Here is a 26,998-nt window from a genome sequence, read left to right as displayed (position 1 = left end):
TTGTTTAAGACGGCAATGTGGTCTAATGAAACACCCCTATAATAAAAATTATGTTAGCATGAGATAATGCAGATACCACAACTGAAATTATTATTACCTAAGTTTTGCAATGCATTTATCAATGATGAGGAAGTTTTAAATATGTACTTCTGAAAATGTTAAAAATGGGAATAATAATTACAGTTCTACCATGTTAATGCTTGTACTAAAACAGCCACTTTTTATGAGTTGAACCGAAACGGAAAGGAAAAACAACTGAGCTTCAACACTACAAAGCTATTAAGGATCCCTCACCTTAGAGCAGGCTTTTTCAGTTTGCATGCATTGAGAAGATTCACAGACCTGCTTAATCCAGATTGAGAGGTGCGTAAACAAAGCAGAATAAAAAGTGAATGCAACAATAAAATGTGGAAACGACATTTAAAACAAACTTACATTAAGAGACATAATTGCATGCTTTCAAGATATGAAGTCACGTGCAAGAGTAAACAACACAGTGCTTATTGACTCAGTTAGATGTTTGATCATTGCAAACCATACATTTAAGAACATGTATCTTTGAATGACAAAATCTGAGCAATGCTCCAATACACCGACCATTTCTAAAACGACTCAAAAAAAAAAAAAAAGAAAGAAAATCAAAGAGGCTATCTGAAGAAACAAGACAGATGATCCAGCTAGAAGACAAAGACTATTAAAAAAGCAACATTAAAGACAAGAAAATAAATCCTCATATATACATACATATACCACTGCATAGCATGAATGTTTCAGATGGTTGCATTACTGAATTGTGGTGAACAAATCTGGCCAAAATTAAAATATATATGTATTTAATTACCAAAATTTTGGGGAAAAAAAATAAAAGCTTTCCCATAAAATAAATTAAAAAATAGTGCATAATGCTTTTAGACAGTAACTGATCATTTTAATAATATTTTGAAACTTGTCTAGCACTCTTTCTGACCCTCATTTAAATCAATTAGAATAAATTCAAGAATAACATAAGACTTCAATTTCATCATGCCTTTGAGCAAAATGCACTAATAACTTTAATTGTTAGAGATATAGTGAAGTGGCATAATAGTTTTGCCACTCGAAGTTCAATGGAGAGGGATTTCTTTTTTAATTTATATTGGGTTTATTTTAAAACATTTTTTTGAGAGTCAAGTGTTAAATAGAAGACTCAATTGAAGGTTCGATACAGAGTTTGTGTGTGTGCCAGTTACAAACCATCGCTGCCCCTAGAACAGAACGCAGAACATTAATTCCAGGCGACTGAACAACTTCCTAGGGGCCATGTGTTTAGACTTTAGAAGAACAGGAATTTATCATATTAAAGTATTTTATTCTCCCTACAAACAAAGCTCTTTATGTTTTCTTTATTCCAGCTTCTTCCTTTTGATCTCCATTGTCAGAGTTTTGCACCATTGTAATACTTTACAATCTGCTGGGGGAGAAAGAATGACTGATTGTCTCCTTTTGAAAGGCAAAGTATGTGCTAGCCTGCAGCCTGCAGCAGCATCCCTACTGGGAAAGGTACTGTCTGCATTCTCCTCCTTTACATTTTTTTTTTTTCCTTTTTCCCCCTCAACTCCTGGAAACAAAGCCATCCTAGATGAGTCACAAACCCCTAGATTTTAATAGGGAACACAAAACATTACTACTGTGTGCTGGCCAAATTCCAAAGACAAATTTAGTGTTAAGCACCAAACTTCAAGCCACATTACATCTGAAAGGAAGAGTGCAGGGGGAAGGGAAAGTTCTGCTCACGATATACTAAACTCATCTTATTCTGAATGAAATCTTCAAATAATTATTTTAGGTACAAGTTCAGAACAAAAATATGGCAGCGTTCAAACAGCTGGTACTCAAAATAGCTTCTACAGCATAAAAGTAGTAAACATATTAATTTTAAAATCAAACCCTCTGAGCAAAGGCTTTTTGCAAAGATGTCTTTGAAGCACTTTAAAGGCAGGCAATTCTTGATTATCTGTGTAAGGTGATTATCCAGCCCATCACAAAATCACTTCAGCTCTACATTAGCAGGCTTGCACCTGGAAGCCACCCAGCTGTGCTCACATGGCACCCCATGACCTGAGCGCAGCAGCGCCTGGTGGTGCTGGACCAGAATTTTTGGTCCCAGTATCACCAGCATCATCAGGCTTTCTATCTTGCATTGTATTACCACCATATACTTTTATAATCCAATTGACCTATGTTTTGTATTTGTGCTTTTGCTCTATTCAGGTTATCTCATTCCTTCCTTAACTTGGATAATTGGGGGTTGACTATATGAGCTCTGAATGCTGAAGCAGGGTTTGGTGCCCTCAATTCTAACTGAAGTCAGAGTCAGTTGAGGTTACTCAACACTTTGCAAGATTTGGATCTAATTATCACATTAGGCCCTATAACAACCTACTGATATCCAGAGATACACGTTTTACATATGGAAAACCAATATGCATAGAGGTTAAATGATTTGCATAAGGTCATTGAGAGAATATGTGGCAGAACTCAAATAAAAGCCTGCTAGTTCCACCCTTTCTGCCTTGAGCCTTTTTTATTACCTCCAATTTTATATTCCTGCCAGAAGAAGTAATTTCCATTTCAAATATTAAATGGGAAATCAGAAAATGTAGTGAACTCTGAACCACATCTCCTTGGTAATCCAGCAAGGCAGATAAGCCGTATACCAACCTGTGGGTTCAAATGAGTTAACCAACATATTTAAATACAGCTATTGTATGAAATGAGATTGTGTCTGCAGACATACCAATAAGTACATCTATTTCTAAGCAGTGGAATGTATGGATGCACACTTGGTCCCCACAGAGATTATTTGCACGTATTTATATAAATATGCATGACATACTGTTTCAAGGGAGAGACTGATGTAATTTCAATTGGGTATCATACACTTGCTAACCTAAATTGTGAAAGTAGCAGAGAATGGAGGAATCAGAAGTTATTTATTTGTTATCCACCTTTTCATAACTGTGTTCCGTAAAACACTTGGGAGGGACTCAATTAACCTGGATGTTTGTCTTTTTTGAAGATAAGGTCATAGACAAGAAAAAAATTGAAGGTTGTATTTTTCTAGTATAGTAATCCTAGCAGATATTTGTAATTCACAACAGCAAACCAAAGGTTTAAAAGAAGACTCAGAAAAAATACTTTTTTTTCTTTTTTTTTTTAATTTCACTTTTCAAATTTTACTTTTTCACATTTTGAAAAAATTCATATTTTTCAGTTCTGCAGCTATACTGTATAGGAAAATTATTAAAAGTATCCAAGCTGAAATTAACACTTAATTCTATTTAGAGCTGCTATGCCATATTACCATATTTTGAACTAAAGAATGCCTACACTATGAAGTAGTAGTTTTAGAATCAGTTTATACGAAAAGAGCACTATAAAACCATGACAAAAATCAGAACTAAAAAAATTATTAAAAATTACACACCATCTGTAAACTGTTCAGCACTGAGTGAAGCTTCTTAACACAAATATACAAGTCCTACCCCTTAAAAAAAAGAGGGCTATTTGATCTTGCTGCTATATTTCCATCACTGTTTTATGCATAAACATATACAGTTCCTGAGTGTTAAAAGGGTCCATTATAAATATAAAGTATGAATGAATTCATATTAATAAGTCCATAATGAATTCATCTACTTGACTGTTTGCAAGTAAGCTACTTGGAACACTTAATACATCATCCCTAAATATTGAATATTTGGAGCATGATTTACTATAAAAACATGAAATCTCAGCAGTTATTTTAAGGTTCATTATCAAAAGCTACTAAAAGTAGAGACTAATTTACCAAAAAAAGTTTTGTACAGTAATTCATTGGTGAGGTCCTTACCATTCCACACCCTTCACGTTGAAGTATATTTATAGGCAAGGCATAGAAATATACTTCAATATAATTTAACAAAAAATAAAATTTGCATATTAAATACAATCAATACAGAATTTTAGAGCATTTGAAGGGAACAGGAATTCCACAGCACCTGGAAAAAAGCACCTGCTTTTTTCAGGACACTGAATAACCCTGCTTTCCTGAGCACTCTTAATAAGTGTCTATCTATTTCAGTAAAACTGTCAATGTGTACTGTTTCTTTTCCAAAACTGAATATACATTTTCATAGCGCATATTTAAAGCGCCTTCAGTCTAGCCTCTTCAGCAAAGAGAAGGGATAAAGGATAATAAAAGGACATTAAATCCTTATCCTGTGGAAGACTTTCTCATACAGGAATCAAGACAGTTCAAAAATGCTCCCTAAGGATGCTCCCTAAGGACTTTCTCACTGGCACTCAGGGTATCCAGACTGCAGATGGGTCAGGTGGAAGGTCTGCAGGGTGTCACTTATCTACAGGGATCCTGAGCTAGGACAATGCCCACAGGCTACAGGCAATACCTGATGGACCACCCGAATTATGCAAAGGACTCTCAGAACAGAGAAAGCACAAGTATGATCTTGACCTGCATTTCATCTACCCTACTCTGGGGCAGAAAGTCCTACGCTGAACCTCAGAGACGGACTGTAGCGACTCAGGAATCACACCCTCAGCACACAAGTGAAGTGTGCCAATGTTTGTGCTTTCTCATGTGTTTTATAATTACGACTTGAAACTTTATTAGTGAGAATGAAATGATGAGAATTAAAAAAAGAATAATTAGTAAAGAACAAAATTTCTTTAAAAATTCAGCATATACAAAATAGTACTCCTTTTTAAACACCAATTATTTTTTAAAAGGCAGGTTCTTTCACTCATTTTCAAAATTCTGATAACATAATTCTAATAATGGAACAGTTTATACAGTATTTGCTTTCCTCCTCTTATCTTAAGGGCTGATTCAGGCCAACCTGCCAAAACCTACAGCTGGAGCGAGCCCCAGTTCAAAGGAGCTCATAGAGTTCATTTGTGTGACACAAACAAATATGGTATTTTCCATTTTCAATTGTGCACGGCATAGCTTCTCTCTTCTCTACAATAACAAAACCTAGAGCTTCCTGGAAAATCAGTCCCCTTCAACACAGTAACAAAGAGAGGCATATCCTTAGTCACCATCTCCCCTTTAAAGAAAAATTCTCTTTAAAAAAGAGACCTCAGATCTTAGCAGGTTAACGCTCTCATCTCCACAACTTGCCCTCCTCAGAGTTGACAGCATCATCACTACAAAAAGCTGAGGATGACACAGAACAAAAGAAATGTTAAAAAAAAAAAACCCAAACAAACAAAAAAACCCCCCACACTATTATCTTTTACAGCGAAACCATACAGCAGATTAGCACCACAATAACTGTCACATGTAACTTGAACTTCCTGCACTCGATCCATTGCGTTCCTTATAACCTAGATGTATAAAACATGTAGCCCACTTAAAAACACTACACACACAAAGCAATTTGAGACAGAGCAGTAATTTTTAAAAGGACTTAGATACCTTACCATTAGCATGTATTTAAAGATGGATGTTTTCATTTGCATAAATATGTGCTAGGCATAGAATTTTCCTCCTCCCCGAGATGCTTCTAACATTGCACATGCAGCTTCTATGATAATTTTTAGTGAGAGAAAACCACCAAAGGTAACATACTGATTTGTAATGATAGCACAGTTTCTCTGCAGAGTATGTATTTTCTGCTAGCTACTAAAAGAATCCTTGCACTACTTTTCATGTTACGCAACAGCACAGGAGAAATGCTTTATTCTCTATATGCTAGACTGTAGTAGCAAGAAAATAACACAAACTAGTAGACCAAGCATTGCGCATTCTTTCAATATTCATGGTAATAACCTTAATTCTAATTAGACCAAATAAGTTTAAAGCCTCTTAGTATGAAATCCATCTCTCCTTTTCTTTCTGAACTAAATATTTAGGCTGTTGCTTTGCAAGTAAGAAAAACTATGTATCTAGAAGCTTAAAAGAGAAGATAGACTATTTTCTCAATTTAATGATTATGTTTCTGATAGATGTGTACCTTTTTGCTGCTGGTGATACAGTTTCCTTTCTGGTTCCTGATGGGGAAGGTAAAGAGCCACTTGGTTTCTTTGGTAACACAGTTCCATTATTAACAGTAGTCCTTAAAGGCAGGGTTTGTACCAGCGGTCTTGCTGTAAAACAAGAAGAAGATGAAGTAATTGTTTTAATTTTCTCCCTCCCCCCCAGCAAACAACATTAGAATATTTTAAAATATCTGTGCAGTAGGCCATTTTTGTTTCACTATTGCTAAATTCACCATAGATGAGGGTTTTAACATGTAACTTCAACAAGTCATCTGCATATGGCTTAAGCACACAATTCTATAACCTGTCTCATCTGCAAAACTCTGTTCTAGCTCAAGGAGCTTACTGGTAAGTGCAAAAGGTAGCTGTTGCCACAGAAAACAATCCTGCTCTCTTAAAAGAGCATCAGTCTCTTGCCCACCTGGATAGCATTCAGAAGACCGCTAGAAATGAAGGCAGGTTGCCATCCCTTTATCTTAAGAGCCATCTAAAGAGCCCCTATCTAAAGAGCCATCCCAGCTCTTTATCCCTCAATGTTCTTGCAGGTTTTCTACAAGCAAATGATTTATTAAGAACTCCTTATTCCCCGAAAAAATCCCTTCTTTTAAAGAATGTGGGTTTCTGTTTGACAAAAAGGAATTTTACCCTTTACTCAGAAAAAGCGATTGAAATCAGCAAAACAGTGGACTTAATGACCTGACATTATCTACCTTTGTTCTTCTGATCAAACATTGTCTCAAAAAATGATATACATGTCATACTTTTAATTAATATTAGAATAATGGAAAAGTCCCAATCAAGTACATTAGAAATTAGTTGCAAAAACAAACAGTGGTTAAAACTGCAAGCAATAAGTACAAACATGAAAACTACAGTGGACCATATCCTGAAAACACGGACACAAACACAACTAGCGCTCTCCCTACAGCAGGGAAGAAAGCTGTGTACATCACTTGAAATTTGACAGAACTTTGTATCACAAGCCGGCTTTGTAAAGATGCCAAAAGTCTCTGGGTTCTGAGAAACAACAACCGAGAGAAGGCAGCAGTCACAAGTCACTTCAGGAACACAAGATAAAACTTCACTGAACTTGGAGACCATAGCAGAGAGAATACCTATGAAACGTTCTTTGAAAAAAGACTGCTGAGGATAAACAATCTAAAAAGCAAAAATTAAAAAAATCTGAAAATTAAGTTGTATACAGTCCTAGGTTATATTATAATAACATCTTATTGTAGCACTGATGGCAAGCATTTATTGGCTTGTTCACCTGAAGTCTTCATATACTGAACAACAGAAGATAAACATGAAAGCCTGTGCCTTGAGAAGATTAGGTCAGTAAATATGGTCTACTCAGGAATGCAAATTTCAAGAGAAACTTTGTCTTGAAACTTTGTTAAAATACATACTTGCTTGTCACGTATTCATCATTTATTTGTTCATAGGGGAGAAATTTAGAAAACAACCCATCAGGAAATATTGAAGGAATAAAGCTTATTGGGCTTAGAAGACTGAAGGATGACATGCAAACAAGTCAACAAAGAAAAAAAAAATAAGAAAATCTTATCCATGTTCACTGAGGATTGGAGAGCCTATAACTGCAGAAGACTGATAGGATGAGACAGTATCATTCTTACCGAAGATAGGAAGAGCAAGGGCTCTCTGATTTTACAGGAAGCTTTAAGGCAAGGCTAAACAAGACTTAAATGAATTCATGGTGCCTTCCAGCCCTGACTTCCATGATCTATTTTAACAGACTAATGCTGTCTTTAGAGCTTATACAAAACACCTAAAACTTACTGTACTTTGGCTTCTCATGCTTCTATTTATTTATTACTTTTTTTAATTAAGGGATTCAGATATCACGATCTTATTTACTTCTAACAGTATTCATTCATCCAAATTAAATTCCTTCTACAGTTTCGTGCTGGATGCTTTACTGCTTGTTTCCTGACTAAGTACTGCAATGCCGTAATTAATCTGTATGTATAAAACTGATTCTGTTGCATATTAAGGAAGCACAGATAGCTACAGTGGAGCAGCTGTAGGCTTGTTTCCTGACAAGATTTCTGTAGCTCACAAAACTTTAATGAGGCTTTGAGATCACAATTTAGAACAACAATTAAAGTTAAATAAACAAATTAATAAAATGTTTTCCTTCTTTACAGTTATATAAAAAATGCCTATTAAAAAGTTGCTGGAGCGAACTAGCTGGAGTCTGTTTCCTCTCCCAACCTTATGAAATCGAAACTAGCAGCAGCCAGGAATAAACCCTGCAACCTTTAACAAAGGTTTTGCTTCAAATCCAATGCCAATCCAGAACACACACTTCTGGAGCTGGAGATTTAAAGATCCAGCCCCATGATCAGTTAGCGTAGAAAGCAACACCATGAAACTCTTACACAGCACACAGAAAAACTATACGTTATTCAATTAATCCACTATTTACTTTGAAGCTATTTAGTTTTATTTACAACAGCTATTTCACACCAGTGGTAACTGACATAACAGTCAAACAACCCCAAACATGCCACTGCTGTTATAAATCAGTAACTCAAACACGTTGCTTTGTCAATAAGGTTTATTTTGGAAGTTCCGTTGCTTCAAGGTCTTACCTGTGGTAGCAGGACTGACATGTTTATCAGCCTCAGCAGCAGCTTTTTTAATCATACTCTGATCTATGGATTAATAGGGCTGTTAAGTTTACAAACAAACCAGTAATTGCAAAAGGAAAGAACAACAAATGCAAGTAAAACAAAGGCAGGAAGCCATACTGAACTCCACCAAGTAGTTGAATTAAATAAGGAAGGGGGAAAAAAAAACCCAAACAAAAACCCAAAACACCATTAGTGAAGGACCTCCAGAAATGGACAAGATGAGCAGCTCACTTGCCGTGATGTACACTACTTTTAAGCTGCCTAGCTCAAGTCTAGAACAAGACCACACACAGAGACTGAAAACAAGCTCAAGCTTTTTTCCATAATAGGTTTGAAAGCCTGAAACTTGAAACCTTTAAACGAATTTTAAATCTGAAGTACTCAGAAAATGTTGTCTTCTGTCCCATGAAGCTTCTTGTTCCAGACTTTAAACAGTACACTGGGGATCCTGTTTTCCACAGGCACGAACCTCCCCCCGACACACACATGCTTTTAATCCTGATCTATTGCACCTATAGATCAAATGAAAGAAGCAGCATACAATATGCTTCAAACCCCGGTTTGCATGGATGAGATTTTTGTGACACTTTGTGAGCTCAAACTCCACTTTTTACAATTCTAAACGTGGAATTTGTCATGAAACGACCAACAGAAAGAAAATGGATCAAGTCCCATGCAGCACAAGTGGCAAAACACAAGAAGCCACCCCTCCAGTTTCACCCATGTCTAAGCAAACCCCTCTCCTAACTGTCTCCATCACGAACCTCTGTAATGCTATTCCAATACTGAAATTCAGCCTAGTCATATGCTAAGTAATTGCATGCAATCCATTATAAAGTAGTTGTGCCTACTACAGGAAAAACAGGCCATCATGTGAAATGTATCATATTTGACAAAACTGCTGGAAGAAACAAATGATCAGGATATTTCAGATTCTGCTTTATGTTACACAGTAGGTTTAATAAGGCTGACCGTACACTAATGATACAACTGATATATGGTAAAATTAAAAAGTTCTTTACATAAATCATTACAGTAGCAATTATTTCCAGAAATTAGTTGGATTTAGTTGGTGATTATCAGGACTCACTTCAGGAATTTGTAATGGATGAGCAATTGGCTTTGTATTCCTCCATTTGCATTATCACAGTAAAACTTGTTACACTGTCATTTCTGTCCTGGTTTCAGCTGGGATAGAGTTAATTTTCTTCCTAGTAGCTGGTATAGTGCTGTGTTTTGGATTTAGTATGAGAATAATATTGATAACACACTGATGTTTTTGTTGTTGCTAAGAAGTGCTTACACTGTCAAGGACTTTTCAGCTTCCCATGCTCTGCCAGGTGCACAAGAAGCTGGGAGGGGACACAGCCAAACTGGCCAAAGGGCTATTCCATACCATATGACGTCACGTTCAGTATATAAACTGGGGGAAACTTGGCCAGGGGGAAGCGATTGCTGCTCGGGGACTGGTGGGCATCAGTCGGCGGGTGGTGAGCGGTTGTATCACTTGGTTTTTTTTCCTGGGTTTTGTTCCTCTCTCACTCTCTTGTTGTTTTCCTTTTAATTACTTTTTTTTTCCCCAATTATTAAACTGTTCTTATCTCAACCCAAGAGTTTTCTTACTTTTGCTCTTCCGATTCTCTCCCCCATCCCACCAGAGCGGGGAGGGTGAGCGAGCAAGCTGTGTGGTGCTTAATTGTCAACTGGGGCTAAACCACAACAATTTCACACACCCATTAAGAAGTATCCATGTCATATACTCATTTAAAACAAACAAACAAACCAACTAACCAAAAAACAGACATAGAAGGCAGAAGGATAGGCTTACAGCAGCTTTTCTTCAATGTACATTGAACTATGGCTTTAACGATTTGCCATGATCAAGAAAGCATCTCCTGATTTAGAGTTCAACTCTGCTCACAGAATCCATGAAAATCTGGTCTGCATTTTGCTAAGTAAAGCCAGCAGGCAAGAAGAACTGATTTGGTTACAACTCTAACAATTACCGGACTTTATTTCCTCCACGCATCAGATAATATCTATTTTACAGGCAACATAAAGCCTCTTAATCCCTTGTACAACCAGATTTGGTGGAACATTTTGTCACAGTGGAGGCTATCTTTAGTAACGTTTAACTTATCTGATATTTTAATTTTTTTTTCAATCAAACAGACAAAGACAAAATGAAGAGAATATAACAGAAAGGGAAGAGAAGAGGAAAACAAGATCACAGGCATTAACTGCATATTCTATCCAAGAACTAGCATGATATACAGTCAACTAATCTGGCTCCGTAATTCTGTCCCTTTCTCCCTTCCTCATCTCCAGACACATAACATTATAACAAACACAAGGTCTCAATTCAGCAAATTAATTAAATAGTTCCTTACCTATTCTGTTAATGCCTAAAAGTAAATATCTGTCACAAAGTCACAAATATATAAATGAGATGAAAGGAAGTCCTAATTTCCAGCTGAGAAAATTATGAATCCATAATTACACATCACACTTCTGGTGTGAATTAAGTTTTTAATTTATATTAATACATATCAGGACCCCAAAAGAAACAATTTCTTAATTTAGGCAACAGAGAGCCTGTGAAGCCAGCCATACTTTCTTTCCACACCTAGGTTGCCACCATTCTTACTCCTAAGACTACCCAAACACGCCTCGTGCATTTCTGCTAAGCTGCAGACAGGCAGTCTCCCAGGCTTTTGCAGCCTCACAGACTACAGTAAATCATACCAGTTGGATTCTAATAAACCTTTACTACTGCGAAGCGCTGGATGTTCAACTGCAGCTTTTCTGATCTGTGTACAGACAAACCCATTCTTGCAGAGCCGGAACCAAGAGAGCACGCTGCAGCACGTGGGCGCAGCACAGCGTATTGCGGAGTGGCAATGCCTGTCACACCTGCCACCTCGCTGGCTCTGGATCTGCTGCACTGGAGCGGGGTCAGGCACCAACCGCAGCTCTACCTTTCCTTTGTACCTGAGCACCTGGTGGTGTACCATCTTCTCGGTCATGTCACCTCTGCGCTAGCACAGAGCTCTGTCTTTGGCTATGACTACACCATCCAAAGACACTAAAGACATTTTTAACTAAATGAAAATTAAATTTTACTTAAATTTAATTCATGTTTTCTATCAGAAAAAAACCTCTTAGGAGTTTCACCAATAGAAGATGATACATTCCCCAAAGAGTTTATAAAATAATCTTGATCAAAAGTCAGGAGGTAGTAGCCATGGTTAAATATAGGGAGTGGATTAAGCAGCAAGAACATGGAAATGTTTTGCTGGTTCATGGGAATTTCAGAAGGCTCAGGGATTTAACCACTTGGATTTTTATGTGTTCTCTTTAACAGGTTAAATTTCAAAATTATTTTTTTCTTTAGTTTGATTGTTGATTTTGAGCATTTCAAAGATCTAAAGAATAACCTATTTTAATATATATAAAACACTTATTGAATTGCACTACCTATTTTAGATATATCTGAAATGCAAACCTTTGGTAGGTCCTTTCTTGTTCTGCATAGCCTGCTGTTCCTCTGTAATATTCAAGCGTCGAACCACATCAGCAAGGGCAGATTTGAGCAGCTGGATGTCATCTTCCTGCATCTGGACACGTTGCTCCAGAGAGGCAATGCGATCCGTTACCTCCATACTGCTTGCAGCAGAGGCACTGTCATCTAAGAAAACAGCAGAAAAGATGCATTATCAACAATGTATAACCATCAAGGAATACCTTATATAATTGGCTGCAGGTAAAAACAAGGTTTTTCTCAGACCTGATGACATCTTGAGGAAGAAAGTTTTTAAGTGACCAAAAGGAAGAGATGGAAATCAAATAAATAAGTAAATAAAAAAAGATGAGTACTCATAAGTAAGACATGATAATGAGGTTGGCTTCAGGACTACTTATTGTTAATTGGGCCCCACTATGAATTACCTACATGTCTGAACCAGAGCGATCAACCATCACCCTTCACTGTTCTGCTCAACACAACATTCTGGCACTGGCAGTCATTCAGGTAAAGCTATACTCTCTGATACGCTACACACCCTTCCAGATTTTTCTCTCTCACTTACATGACAGAATGCATACCTTAGACATATATAAGCAACAGATAGGCTTACACTTTTTCAAGTTATCATCCACAGACTGGAGAATAGATATTAACCCCATCTGCTAACTCCTAAATTATACCAGCAGCTTTATGAGAACATTCTCTCTGACTGAAATAGAAACATGAAATAAACTCAGAATTACTCAGTAATTGTACTCTTAGCCTGCAAATTCTTCAAAGGGTCATTACTTTGCACACAATTCACCCGTTATTTGGAATAACCCACAGAAGCTTAAAGCCTGCAACTCCCTGATGAGGACTACACATTCTTTCCACCCAAAACTAGTAATAAGAATATTTTTCCTAAATGAGCACTTTCGTTCCACTGCAGTTCCTATCACATAGAAACGTTGCAATTTCTTACAATATTAAGTTAGGAAAAAGAAGAAGAAAGGAAGACAAAAGCAATGCCCAAGATGTCAAAGTCAGTATCTACTAGGGAAAAAAAAAATTGTGCAGTTTTTAGAGAATTGCAAAGTTTTATTTAACTAGGTGGATTTGAAACCTAAAAAAAGAGTTGGGTATTAACTTATGGGATCATTTTAAGTAATGTTAGTCAAGTGATGATTGGATTATAGCTTTCATTTGAACACTTAATAAGTTATACTTTAGCAAAAATGGATATTTATGCTACTATCTACAATGATAATTGACTTCTCCCTCATTCCTAACGCAAGTCCACAGCACATATTTCTTCTGTTAAAGCCAATCTGTCTTTGTGAAGAAGCTGGTATTTCTTTTCATTTCTTATGTGCTTAATTCTCCTCCATTCCAAACTAGAGTTTTCCACTTCTTTTGTACAAGGGCATAAAATGAAAGTTAAATGGCTTGTGCATAATAATAACTAGTATTGAATTTTAAAACAAAGTAAGTGTTTCAAACAGGAAAACAACAGCTTCTGAGTGCATTTAAAAGCATGTCCAAATATGTTAATACATACAAACTTTTAATCAGAAGGGTCTGTGGAAAAATTGCATTTAAAAGTAAAAAAAAAAAAAAATCTGTTCATTTCCAAACCAGCCCAATACAAATTGTTTTTGAAATCTGTTCGTAAACTGCGTTTTGGCTTCCTTACCCCTCGCACCCCCAACAGCTATCTGCGGTTACCAAAAGCTGAATTAGAAACAACTCAGAAACAAAGACTATAACAATATTGACAGTCCATAAATAGTTACAGGCTAATATACTTTAAATTGCTTGTTAATTCTGTTATAGGATTTTCAGGGCATATTTAAAATATCAACATTAGGATATTATTAGGCTGAGCATAGTGGTAATGTAAGTATCTGGTTCTAAACAAACTAAATCAGAACTCAAGTTCCTGAAAAATGCTGAAAAACTTTCCCTATGACAAAGCTTTCCAAACTTTGGCCTAATCAGACTTCTGCTCAGCACAGGACTCTGTCCTGCAGCTGTTACAGGTAATTAATCCCCAAACTCAGATTAGCAGCCATGCTGGCAGCAGTATGAGCTGCCTGTAGAACTTAACCTTTCCTTGTACAAACAAAAGGCCCACGCTGCTCTAATGACTTTACACTTTAACTCGGCTGGAAATAACATGGATTAGCATACTGGACAATAGGCAACCAAATCAAAAGCTTGATTTAACCAATACAAGCCAAATTCAAACTTCGGCCATTCTGCCAAACTCAATGCGGCACGGCATCTGAATTCAGTCAACAAAAAATAGCCAGTTCCCAAATTCAGGGCAGAGAAGGAAACCCAGGGAGAAATTGGTTGGTGTTAAAATGTTCTAGCCCTTGTTACAAAAGAAAACATCCTCACTGAAGTATCAATTTCACTAATTTTTAAGTTTAAAGAAACAGTATTTTTGCTCAAATATATATCTTCAAATAGTAAATCAGTGGCACTGGTTTATTTACAATCCCATAAGAAATCACTCCTGCTAATAACTATTAAGATGTACATATTTCTCTCTTCTTCCCCCTTCTCCCAGCTGCCACTGTGACTCTTCCCCTCGCATCCGCACTGACCAACAGGCACCAGCAAACCCTTCCTCTGGACACAGCATGTCTGTGCCTTCCGCTACCATCATTCTTCCTGGTCCTTGTGAACATAACCCTCATCCTTGTTGCAACCTACAACTTGCTTTTTTATGGTGGTTACTGAGCTGGATGCAGTTCCCTTTCAAGGATGCAGAAAAGAAGAAAATTTGTAACAACTTTCAGCAAGACTGCAACTGAAGACAAGATTTCTTAAGAGTCCAGTCACACTTCACTTTGCCTCCTCTTTGCATGCATATACAAGTAAGCTAGAAAAGAGACACAGAATATGATAAAACTATGTTTTCTGAAGAATGTAAAGTTCAATTATAAAATAAGCATAACCTGTTTGTTATGCAAGAAGAGGATGGAATGTTCTTGCCATTGAGATCATTACATCTGAGTACGTTGAGCAATAAAGGTGCAACTTCAACGCAGCCAAATAAGCAAAGTGGTATGGTACCAGAAAAGAAAAAAATAATTAATTATATAAACTAACCAAACAACAACAAAAGTCACAACAGATGTCATCTACTCTGCCCTCAAGAGCAAAAGCTATATTGTTAGCCTAACTTGTGATCTGCCTCTGCAGTATACAGCTCATCCTCACAGCAAAGAACATTTGCAAGGAAATTTTTAGCACACATTTGTAATGCAATTTAGACTCCAAGTAGAGCCACCGTATTATTATTGTTCCCAAGCCAATACCAAATTTAAAGTGACTATACATTTTATGACACCGAGTTCCACATTTTCTCATGGATAAAGCACATCCTCAAAGAACTCGCACAGAGCGGGCTGAGAGGGGAGCACAGGGGGTTTGGAGGAAGGTGGCTGTGGGGTGTCAAGAGGCCACCGACTGCTGTGCCTTGAGGTGGTCCAGCCTGGGACTACATTTTCCCTTGCAGGGTCCACTCACGCACTCACATGGCAGCTGGGTTACAAGCGTGCTTTGGTTGTACAGTTACATCATTACTATAAAGCGCTTTTCTCTCAGTTACTGTAAAGATGCTCAGAACCCTTCAGGTGAATCCAAGGAAATATAAAGCATGCTTTTAAAAGAAATCCACATAAATAGAAATTTACAGCAATAATATACAACCTTTGCTGCACAGCTTTACAATGTAATAAGAATACCATTGTGTCAATACATACTACTTTTTGTGACGCTAAATTCGACAACATTAACAACTCTTTAACAGTGGCATATGTTTAGGTTTGGTGATCTCTTTGCAATCTAGCTGTCATAAATCCCACAGATGTTCACCATCTTGAAAGGCATATGAAGGAGACTACAAATCCTAACAATTTGCCTTGAAGCATTAGATCTACTTATCAGTCACTACCACCACTTTCCCCCATGGACAGACAGAACAGACATCGTATCACCTACATAGGTAGCATCGATAGCGTGTTAGAATTAATCATTGCCTCTTTTTTCATCAATTTTTCATCACTTTTAAAGTGAAATTTATGCACCCTGTTTTTAGAAATCTGAAGTGAATCACATTCTACAAGTGTTCCTTTCTTTTCATGGATTATAATGCAAGTCTAAATCACTGTCTCAAACATGTAAATCTACATCTCATGACTTAAATGCCACCTACAATGTCCAAAATTAGATAAAATGAGGAGGTATCAATTCAGGTGCCTGATTTTTTTCACCATAATACATATTTGTGGTAAAGCTTGGAAAGAAGTCATTTGTCATTTATGCTTTGCTGAGATCCTGCAGGTTTCAAAGAGAAGGCAGCAAAAAAAGGGAATGTTCTTCATGCCTCTCTTTAAATTTTCCAACCAGCTAATCCATGATCTCATAGATTGGAAAGATTTCTTGTGGCAAACTAAAAGACAATACTGACTCAGATGATTAATCTGCTTCCAGAGCGTCTTCCAGTTTTTCAGCAATTTATTACTTGAACTTAGCCAAATGTGAAGAAACAACTGAAGCAAAGCCAACAACAGGACGTATACGATGTTTACAATAATTATTTCAATATTATTTCATTTTATGTAGGCTAAAGCAAAATTACATACTTACACTATTAGTTAGAAGGAAGCATTACATTTTCTATAGATTTTACCTGCTGGAAAACCTCAATCTGAACTGTACATTAATGGTGTAGGAAATAATTAAAATTAAAATAGACTTGGTACCCCCCCCCCCCCGGAGAAGAACTACTTCATTAAACATATTCCACCTTTGCCTTACGCAGACATTAATTTTGAGACTGTCTTGTCCAGCTCAGACAATGGCAGCTGATTAAGTAGCGGAAACATTAGGTACTGATTCTCAAAAGACTGGCAAACAAATTTGAGTTTATTCAATCTACATGGTCTCTTTGGAGCACCAATTAACAGGATCAAATTGTACACGAAGTACTTCCAAAACCTTTCAGGATATATTCCATGCATCATATGTTTGTAAAGTACCTAGCACAACGGGGGTGTGGTTGCTAGAGACTATTATAATACACTTTAAAAGCAGCATCTTAAAGGCTTTACCAGAGTTGTCCCTGAATTTAGACACTCTGCAGGACATCAGAAAAGAAAATCTAAGCCTTCCAGGGATAGCAAATTCCAGCAGTGGTCTCTGGCAAAAATCAAAGATAACCCACATGATGCAAAACATGGCAAAGGATGGCAGCATCACTTGTACACAGAGACGCCCTTCTTCTAGCATAAAGATGTAGATGGTGCCAACAAGCCTGAATTGAGCTTAACTGGTAGGAATACTGTCCGTCATTGAGAGATATCAGTAAGTGTATCACACTCTGGATTTCTCCTGAAATTAACTGGTACAAGTATTTACATTCCTTGGAAAATGCTATGAACTTCAGGACTGCGACTAGAGCCTTATGAAACATGCACATGGACAGAAAGGAATTCTCCACCCCCAGCATGCAGCCAACTGCATGGTGTAACACAGTAGCGCTGAGAAAGCCCATGACACCAAAGGAGATAAAGTTAAGAATAGCATTTATTAAAAAACAAGCAAACAAAAAAGCACAATCCCGAAGCTGAATTTAGATAGGGAGAACTATAGACTGGATTTGACCCAGCATACTAGCAAGGAGGTAAGAACAGTGAAGATGCTACACTTCCTGAAACATTTTTCCACCCATAAAGGCCCATGTTTTTCAGACTCCACTAACTCTGCAAAACTGTCAGATGTAGCACATGTCACTTGGTACACATTTGGCAACCTCCCCTTCTCCTGCCTACATCATCACTGAGACCTCACGCAAGTAATTGAGTTACTTAAACTATTTTCTTCAAGCTCCCTGGGAGTCACACAAACACTAACTTTCAAATGACCTCTCCGCTTCACCTCTCTCAATGCCATCTGTTTAGCTTGAAACTCTAACAGTGCAGAAAAAAAATCCCTCTGTGACAAGCATCTCCTATGTCTTCTAAATCCTGTCCTCCCTTTTTGGTTCATTTCATGCATCTTTGAGTCTGGGGCACAGAAGTCAGCCAGACAACCTATTTGATAGACACAGTCTGTCTGAAATGACAGCAACAGAGAGAAAAAGGAGAATTAGGAGAAGACACAACTATCCAAGGTTTAAAATGAAAACATCTCGCAAAATGAACACAAGCAATTCAGTGTGGCACATAAACAGGGGAATGCAGCCACCACACCATTGCCAGGCTTAGATGCAAGATCTGGAAAGTACCAAGTATTCTCCTTGTAGCAATTTCTGTGGCATAATGTCAGCAGTTGTTTGCAGACCAAAAGACTCTCTATGCAAGAGAACAATAGGAAAATAAAACAGCAGGTTTAGTTTCCTTTGACAACACCACACCAAACTCCTTTGTTTAAAAGATTAGTGTCGACAGTATTGCAAGGACTAAATATCCTTCCTCCATCCACTTTTCTAATGCAAAACATTGTACCGTACCTGAAATATAGCAGCAGCTTTCCAGGCTCGTCTCCTGGGGACAATGACAACACATATGGGCAACAGCTTATCATAAAGTCTGGTACATACTGGACTGGTCTGCTAGACCCTGATTTGACCAGATTAGAGCTTTCCACTGTGAGAAGCAAGTGGATTTAAAGCCCAAAATAATGTTATCCTATTTAATCTTGTTATTTTGTGTGGTTAGGGAAAAACCAGACAGAAATCTTTAACAACAGTTAAAACTGTAAAACCATGTTGCTTTACATGACATTTCAGAAAGCAAAACTGGTTGCCAGCTGACTGCTAAAGGAATGGCCTTTATTATGTCAAAATCTTTAATTGTGTTTTGTTATAAAAGTATATATAATAGGATAAAAGTGCAAGCACCATATATGCTTTTTTAGCTGGAAAGCTTTGACTGTGAGGAACAAGAAATCACATCTAATCTTTAAACCCGATAGCTACAGGAACAATACCATGCCTATCTCTAAACTTATATATGTATATATGCATACAGTCTCTGAACAGGTAGGACAACTTTTCAGTTCAATCCCTATTCTAATGCATGTACTTAAGATAAGAGCGATTAGCATTGCAAGGAGATGCCCTAGTTCGGTACAATCAGGTACATCTCACAGTAAGTAATCTGAACAGACCAGATTAGTTTTTCCATGTCCTCACAAGGTATGTATGTGTAGGAGGAAATGGGAAGAAGACAACTCTATCCCACACATCCGCCTAATGCCGAACTCTGGACTGCACTGGGAACCCAAGAGATAGGTGATCTAAAAGAGACCACAGGAACAGTAATGTAAAGCATCATCTTGTGAGAACAGACTACTTCTAAACCATTCTAATAAAAACATTCTAATCCAAATATTTGTTCATCTACTATGTATGGACTACAGATGGTTATTTGTGAACAGTATTTTCCCTCGTCTAATATAGCTAGCTATTGTAGTCCAGTATTTATAAAATCTTATTACTGTATTTCCCAACATTCGCTGAGGAATAACTTGTCCTTTTACAGTTTTACCACTAGAAACTTAAAGACGAGGAATAGAACTTCCTAAAATTAGAACCAGAATTTGAAAGGATAAATCCATAATAGCAATCATCACTCAGAGCCTCACAGCTGGGTGCACTGTATTCATTAACAAAATGGGAGAGAAGAAAATGATCTTAATAGAAAATTCTCAGAAAGTTCCTCGTGCCTAATTAGTCAGCAATCACTGTAGCAAAATTATAAGCACGTGCCCTTGACCTGCCTGTAGCTGTCAAGTTATAACCAGCAGCTTACTGTTTTTTCCCCAGCAGATGGTAGATGAGCTTCTATTTGGAAATCAACCAGTTAAAAAATTATCTTCTCCAATAGTGCTTAAGTGGAAGATGGAAGAAATTTTTGACACATCAATAAATTAGAGGAATTTTCCCCAGAAGAGTTCTATCAATGTAAATACTTTACAGTTCAGAGTTACTGTGCTGGCTCTGTTGAGCATAGAAATCAATAGAAAACGTTTTAACAAATTATCATTCCTCACATTACTCTGGGATCAGTCTGTACCATTAAAAAAAAAAAATCCAATGTGAACAAAAGACAGGAGAATAAAGATGACCTTCTGCAGCATAATATTAACACAAGGATAGCAGTTTGAGAGAAGTGACACCATGGCATCTGCCTAGTCAAGAAGCTGAAGATACAGTCTAACATGAACTTGTAAAGAAAGGAACCGGTAGGGTAATGAATTGAGGTATCTCAGGGCAGAAGAGCTGGGCTGTGTTTTACCACATTAGCTTCTCAGTGATGCACTGAGGATGTGCTTGTATCACGCCCTTAAGAACGAGAGAAGAAAAGCAGATTGTGGAACATAGGAGAACATTTACGACGAGTTTCATCTCCACGTCACAGCTATGACTCAACGTTCAAGTCATCCTACAAAAGCTAGCAAGGGATGAATTCAAAATTCATCACATGATGTACACTAATAAGACTTCAGCTTTTGTTTAGCACTGTTAGACAAAAAGAACCAACTTAGATGCAAGATTTGCTTTAGCTAAACGTGTTTTAAACCACGCACAAATAAACTCCACACACTGGTACACACAAAACATTTTCTTAGAAACTTTATCAGTACTTAGTTCAATATATTTTCACTGCCTTCAAAAAAACTGGATGCCTCCACTGGATTCTTCAACTACGGCATATGCAAGCAAAGCAAAGATTTACTTTTACTTGCTGTCAGGACAGATTTAAAAGGCAAGAAAACTGATTTAAAACATCTTTTGGAAGTTACTGATGTCAGCCTGTGATAATGCATTACAAACCAATTTTATTTTATCTTGTTTGTTGTGTATTTATGTTATTTTCCTAGACAAAAGTTGATTCACACTAGCAAGAAACCACTAAGACATATCAGCCACTAGCTGATCTTCAATTAAATGTAGCCTTTACATTACATTAGAGATAGCACTATATAAACACTTAAGAAACTAGTTACGTCAAGAATACATTTCTTCACTTTCATAACTTTCATATTCAATATTAGAACAGCAACTGATACTCAAATTTACTCGGACCATTAACTTTTTACCTATAATTTCTTATAATCTGCATTTTAATGAAAATTATAATCATATATGCATAAGGTTTTAAAAACCAAATTGAAAACACTATTAAACTTCAGAAATATGTAAGCAAATAAAACACTTTTTCCATTTAAGAAATTAAAGATTTACTAAAACTGAGGCTACATCAATAGCAAGAAATCCATAGTTATCAGTTAGAAATAGTTTGTGTTTTGTCTTATTTCATAAGCTTATCCTTTGAGAATTAAGAATTGGAAAATCTCAGCCTCTAATAGACAGCATTTATTTGTAAGATATAACTCCCCCCAAATATTCTGCATTTACATTTCTTAAAGGCTTACCAGCTTTTTGAATTGTTTTCTGTAGACTCAAAGTAAGCAACATAATACAAAGAGAACAAAACATTCCTCCTGCACCTGCAGAAGGGGTTACTGATGTCAAAAGCAGATTTATCACTTTTGCAAACTCTGGTTACTTGTTCTCAGCTAATGGCTTCACTTCCAGCAGTGGTCTGAATTTTTTTCAGAACTCTGTACCTCGTGAATACTTTAGTTTCTAAAATTAATGCAGTATAACATTAGGTTTCATTACAGGTTGTCACAAAGACAAATCACAATCTAAATATTTAAAGGAAAAAATTCTTTCAAATTTAGAAAACTATTTTAGGTCTTCTTTTAAAACCTGTCTTGTTCAGTACTGTCTTTCACAGTAATGTACATTTTTTTTCACTATTGCCAGTTAATCTAGTGCTCATGAGAAGTATTTGAATTAACTAGTGACAGCCTTGCTTGGATGGGAGAGGAAAAAAAGCACACAGGATGCCCACAACAGACTGGAATTTTTCCCCATATTGTCCATCTTCGTATTCAACTAAGGTTAAGTCTTCCTTTCATTTAATTCTGACAGATGTAATATAATAATGTAATTAACAGTAATATAATTTTTATTCTAAAATCTTCAGATCACACATTCCCACTCTCCAGCAAAAAATCTCTAATGACATTAATGCAGAAAGAACAAATTGCCCTTGCCAAGGACTCAAATACAGCCAGAGACACTGCATTTGATAGTGTTAGATGCCCTGGTAATAACCAGGAAGAGGATTGCTTTGGGGCTTTTTAGGATACAGAGAAGGAAGAAACCCCCTTTATTCCCTACCCTTAAAAAAAAAAAAAAATGCAGGTTTGTTTCAGGAAACAGAGAAACATACATAATCTGAAAAATTATTTGGTTTAAAATGCATTTCCTCTAATTGAAGACAATTTGATTTCTTTTTATTTTTAACTGGATTCCCTAGCATGAGATCATATTCTTATTTTTACCACAGTGGGGTGCATAGCATTGTCACAAATTTCACCCAGCTGCGATGCCATTCCCAGCACACTATGCAAGTGTGGTCCTGCCACCCTGTGAGAGCGAAGGAGTTGTACTCCAAGGCTTTCCCCATCCTCCGCAGCATTTGGCAATGCTACAACGACATGCACATTGCCTATTTTTAAAAGAAATTCAGGTTTTCATGGAAGAGGAGACAAAGGAGAAGACAGAGATAATCTATTTTATAGCTTTCATGTTTGTCGAAAAAAGTTTACAAATACGCTTTCATCAACTAGTGCAAGTATTATATCTCCCCAGGGCTACACAGAGAGTCCTCAGTAGAAGGGAGAGAGCCAGCAGATGCCTGATCCGCCCTTGGCTGGGAACAAGTCCCAGGCCAAGGGCCAAGCAGAGCCTGGCTCACGACCGTTCCTCTCCCTCAAGGACTTTCTGGGACTGATTTCCTTCTGGCGGCAGTCAGTACTCCTCCTGTATGAGTTTCACCTGAGAGATTAGATGGGCAAAGACTGTGCAGATCCTTTTCCAGAAGCCATCTCCTAATGGCACTGAGCTGAAGTACTAGTGCCAACAAACCCTGCAGAAAATCTGGCTGATAAAGCTCTTGTCGCCCTGTGATTACCAGCATCTGAGCTTCAACCTTCATGATAAGGTGGAGCCTACCAGCAAAGACAAACCTTTAAGGCTAACACGGCCATGTAGCTTTAGGGCAAAAGTTCTCTTATGCTTTCTTAGCTCTGGATGTGGGTGGACCTGCCATAAGTCAGAACTCTGTATCCAAGTGTACAGACACAAGGTAGAGCAAGTATAGCCACTTGAACTAAATTAACTTAATATTTTCAGGGTTCTCACTTGGGAACCTGGAATTTATTTATTTACTTATCCTCCCCGCTTTGATTTTTTTTTTTTAACTTTTTTTTCTTTTTTTTTTGTAGGCTACAACTTCAGAATTCAAATTCAAAACATGCCAGGACACCATTTAACATTACAATCTTTATTTACGATCCAAACAGGTACATTTTTAAAAGCAGTTCTGAACACAGATTAGCAGTCCCAAGTGTATAAAGATTATTTCAGTGATAAGATTTGCCCAAAATGACACCCAGGTATAGTAAACTTCCTCAACACAGCACAGAGCAGTAATTTCCATAGGCAGTAAGCTGAGCAACATACTGAACTTGGAAATCACTAGATTTACGAGAGATGGGAAAAAGGCCGAAACTGATTGGAAAACATTTCTCCCTACTGAACTGAAGAGATAGTTCAGAAAATAACATCTGCTCACAGCACATCAATTTTGTAAGCCAGACAAGGCAAGCGGGAGATGCCTTTTTCAAAATACCCTTCAGTTTAGCAGAAGACAGACAAGAGTAAAGTCTAGTGCAGAAAAGCTTCAGCATGAAAATACTTAGTTCTGTAAAAGACACAAGCATAATAAATAATCTCATGGTAAGACACACAGATCAGAAGGTCATATTCCCAATATTTAACATGACCATTTAGGAAAACCCCCAGACATCAGGCTCGCTCCATGGCAGAGAAGTCTCACCCCAAGAGCTACAGCTTCCCTGGGCCAGTGACCCAACTACTCACACTCAATGGTCTTGTTTGTAACAAACAGTTCCCAAATTTTGATTCTTCACCAAAACCAAGCATTTCATATTTCCAAAGTCAAAAGTTTAAGAGAAATGAAAAACGATCTGGTTGATCAGGCATCCCCAGTTACACTCAAGCCAACAAGCAACAGCTGTAGCAGTGAGCACCACCAGGCAAAGGAGTCGCACACTTGACCAAACATATTCTATCCACACCTCCTTTTTTTTTTTTTTTAATGGAAACAAGACAGCTTCATAAGTACACTATCAAGTAAAAAAAAAAAAACCAACAACAACAAAAAAACCAAACCACAAGTATTTTACTGAAAAACACATTTTGAGCAGTCATTCAGAGTGTGATAGTTCCCACTTCCCTATTCATTAAAAAACAAAAATTCCTAGAAAAATATAATTAATTTTTACATATGTTCTTAAACTGTATTGAAAGTACTTCAATGCCTTACTAGCTCTCCTTGCCAGAAAAAGAAAGGCTTTTGAACTGGATATCAAATTTACTGGCTTTATATTTACTGGATTTCAAATTTACATTAACTAGATTTACTGGATTTATTGGACTCAGGGAAAGCTTGTCTTGTGAAATGAATGAGGCACAATTCCTATGAAAATTATAGGGGGCGATGAAGTAATTAAAAAATCTTGTAACACATGAATAAAACAGTTGTGTTATAAGCTTCATTATGCAGCCTTAGTTCTAACATTTTCTAACTTCCCAGAGCTTAAAAAGGAAAGCTTCACAATTTTCCTAGTTTTTCCAGAGGTGTTGGAACTTGCTATCTGCTTGCTAGTTCATCTACAGAGACAACCAACAGCAAGGAGAGTGCATTAGCATCCGTGGATCTGTACCAGAAGATAAAAAAATATTTTGTTTCATAGACAACTGATGGGATGCCCCATCAGTAGAAATGTTCAAGGTCAGGTTGGACAGGGCTTTGAGCAATCTGATCTAGTGGAAGATGTCCCTTGTGTCCATCATAGGTAAAATCCACCCAGCCCTACCCCTGTAGCCCTCAGTCAGGGTCATCTTAGCTGTTCTGTGGGGCTAAAGACTACACAGTCAGGTGGGGCAAGGGCTGGAGGACATTCAGTTGTGCTGCTGAGACCTATACATGAAGCCTGATTAACACCAGTGCTATGAGAGACTACAGAATGCACAACAGAAACATCATCTGCTATTTTGGCAGCTCACATCTGATTTCTGAAAGACTCACAGTCTGCCAAATGGGACAGAGCAGCAGTATGGTGGGAAAAGGGTCCCCCCAACAGCGCTAAATCCTCCAGAAGTCAGCCTGACCTTCTCTCAAGAAATCAAAATGATGCTAAAAATTTGCAGAGAAAATAGTATATAAAAACTGGCAGCATGGACCAGGCCCTCACAACTGCCTCCCAACTGCCCATGGACAAGTCCCTGCAACACAGGCAGCTGTTGCTGCCACTAACTTTATGGAAGAGCTTGCCCCGTATCTCAGTATCTCAAGTCAGTACACGCAGGGACGCAACCACCTCTGTGGGCTGCCTTTGGGAGTCAGGGTCCCAGGGCGTGGGGCGAGCGCCTCCCCCCAGCAGTTACTGTAGAGAGCTGGCAGCGCTGCCGGGCCGGGAGCTCAGAGGGCTTCAGCAGGTAGGAGTGGGTCCCTATTTGTCATGGGAAGGAGCTGGGACCCAGCAGGTGGAAAGTATAGAACTAGGCTCCCAGCAGGCACAGTACCCAGAACATGCACAAAACCCAAAGCATGCAGACAGAAACATGGCAGAGGAGAGAGGGCAAGTTGCCACTACCTGAAACCAATTCTGCTGCCACCACTACCTTTGACTTACTGACTATATCCTGCCAAATTAAGTTGGATGTCCCAAAATCCCACAGAAATACTAAATGCCATGTATTTTCTTCTGTCTTGTGCATATCTCCCCATAATCTATTTCCCTTTGGACTAACTGATATGCTATAGCTGCATCAAAGCCCTGCTTCATCTTCCTTCCCTCTATCCATTCCTCCTTCTCCTTGATACAAACTACAGAAACATCTTCTCTTCCAGCCATTTTTTCCTGCACCCTCAATAGGATGCAAAGGGTAAGAAGGGTAATTCTCAGAATATACAGTGCAAGAAAAATGTTATTAATCCAGAAAGTTAATTTGAAAGCAAATAAATAAGACTGGAAGCTAATGCACACAGTTCTAAGATTATACACATAATATGCTGTATTGAGAACTTCTTACCTAGACAAAGGAGTTATTTGGAAATAGAAACGAGAGTGCCAGTAGGTTGCTCCAGCTTGTCTTGGATTATTTCAAATAGATACAACTCATTTTCACTTTAAACCTCTGCTTTACACAACTGTTCAGAGGGCTTCGTCTTCAGTGCAACAACGTTGCTTACAGAAAAATGCATACAAACTTGCATATCATTCATATCTAATGCCTTGCCAACCCACACCTTCTTTTTACTATCTAATTACCATGTGGAAGTCTGTCAGAAGTGTCAAAAGCGGGGGGTTTTTTTAAGCTGCTACTTTTACCAGAAGAGAAAAAAAGGCTGAAAAATTCTGAAAGATGTAGTCACTTTAACAATGCTCATTTGTTTCCCAAGGTTTGTGCATACAAAAGGTCGGAAGAATCCTCTGGACTTCACTGCACCCTGCGCCAGCCACTTTGAGAGGAGCCTTGAAGGACTGAGCTTATTTCACTGCCTCACGTTTCCACTCCCACAGCTGCAGAAGTGGGAATTCAGCTCATACAGATTGCACCATATGA

At 37.7% G+C, this 26,998-nt stretch overlaps 1 protein-coding gene across 5 annotated transcripts in view; it reads right to left on the bottom strand.

Moving 5' to 3' along the window:
* Positions 1–26,998, bottom strand: part of EML1 (EMAP like 1) — a 132,202-nt gene that overhangs the window by 45,257 nt on the left and 59,947 nt on the right. For 3 of the 5 annotated variants that reach the window (XM_075503572.1, XM_075503570.1, XM_075503571.1), the window contains exons 2-4: positions 12,184–12,366; positions 8,637–8,699; positions 5,997–6,129 (exon numbers count right to left, since the gene is read on the bottom strand). In XM_075503572.1, coding sequence (XP_075359687.1) covers positions 5,997–6,129; positions 8,637–8,699; positions 12,184–12,366 — 379 coding nt within the window. The remainder of the gene's footprint in view (positions 1–5,996; positions 6,130–8,636; positions 8,700–12,183; positions 12,367–26,998) is intronic. The other 2 variants (XM_075503573.1, XM_075503575.1) reach the window with 1 other exon arrangement.

The sequence above is a fragment of the Mycteria americana genome, chromosome 5 (assembly GCF_035582795.1).
Source record: "Mycteria americana isolate JAX WOST 10 ecotype Jacksonville Zoo and Gardens chromosome 5, USCA_MyAme_1.0, whole genome shotgun sequence".
NCBI lineage: Eukaryota > Metazoa > Chordata > Aves > Ciconiiformes > Ciconiidae > Mycteria > Mycteria americana.
This window is presented reverse-complemented; position numbering and strand designations above follow the sequence as displayed.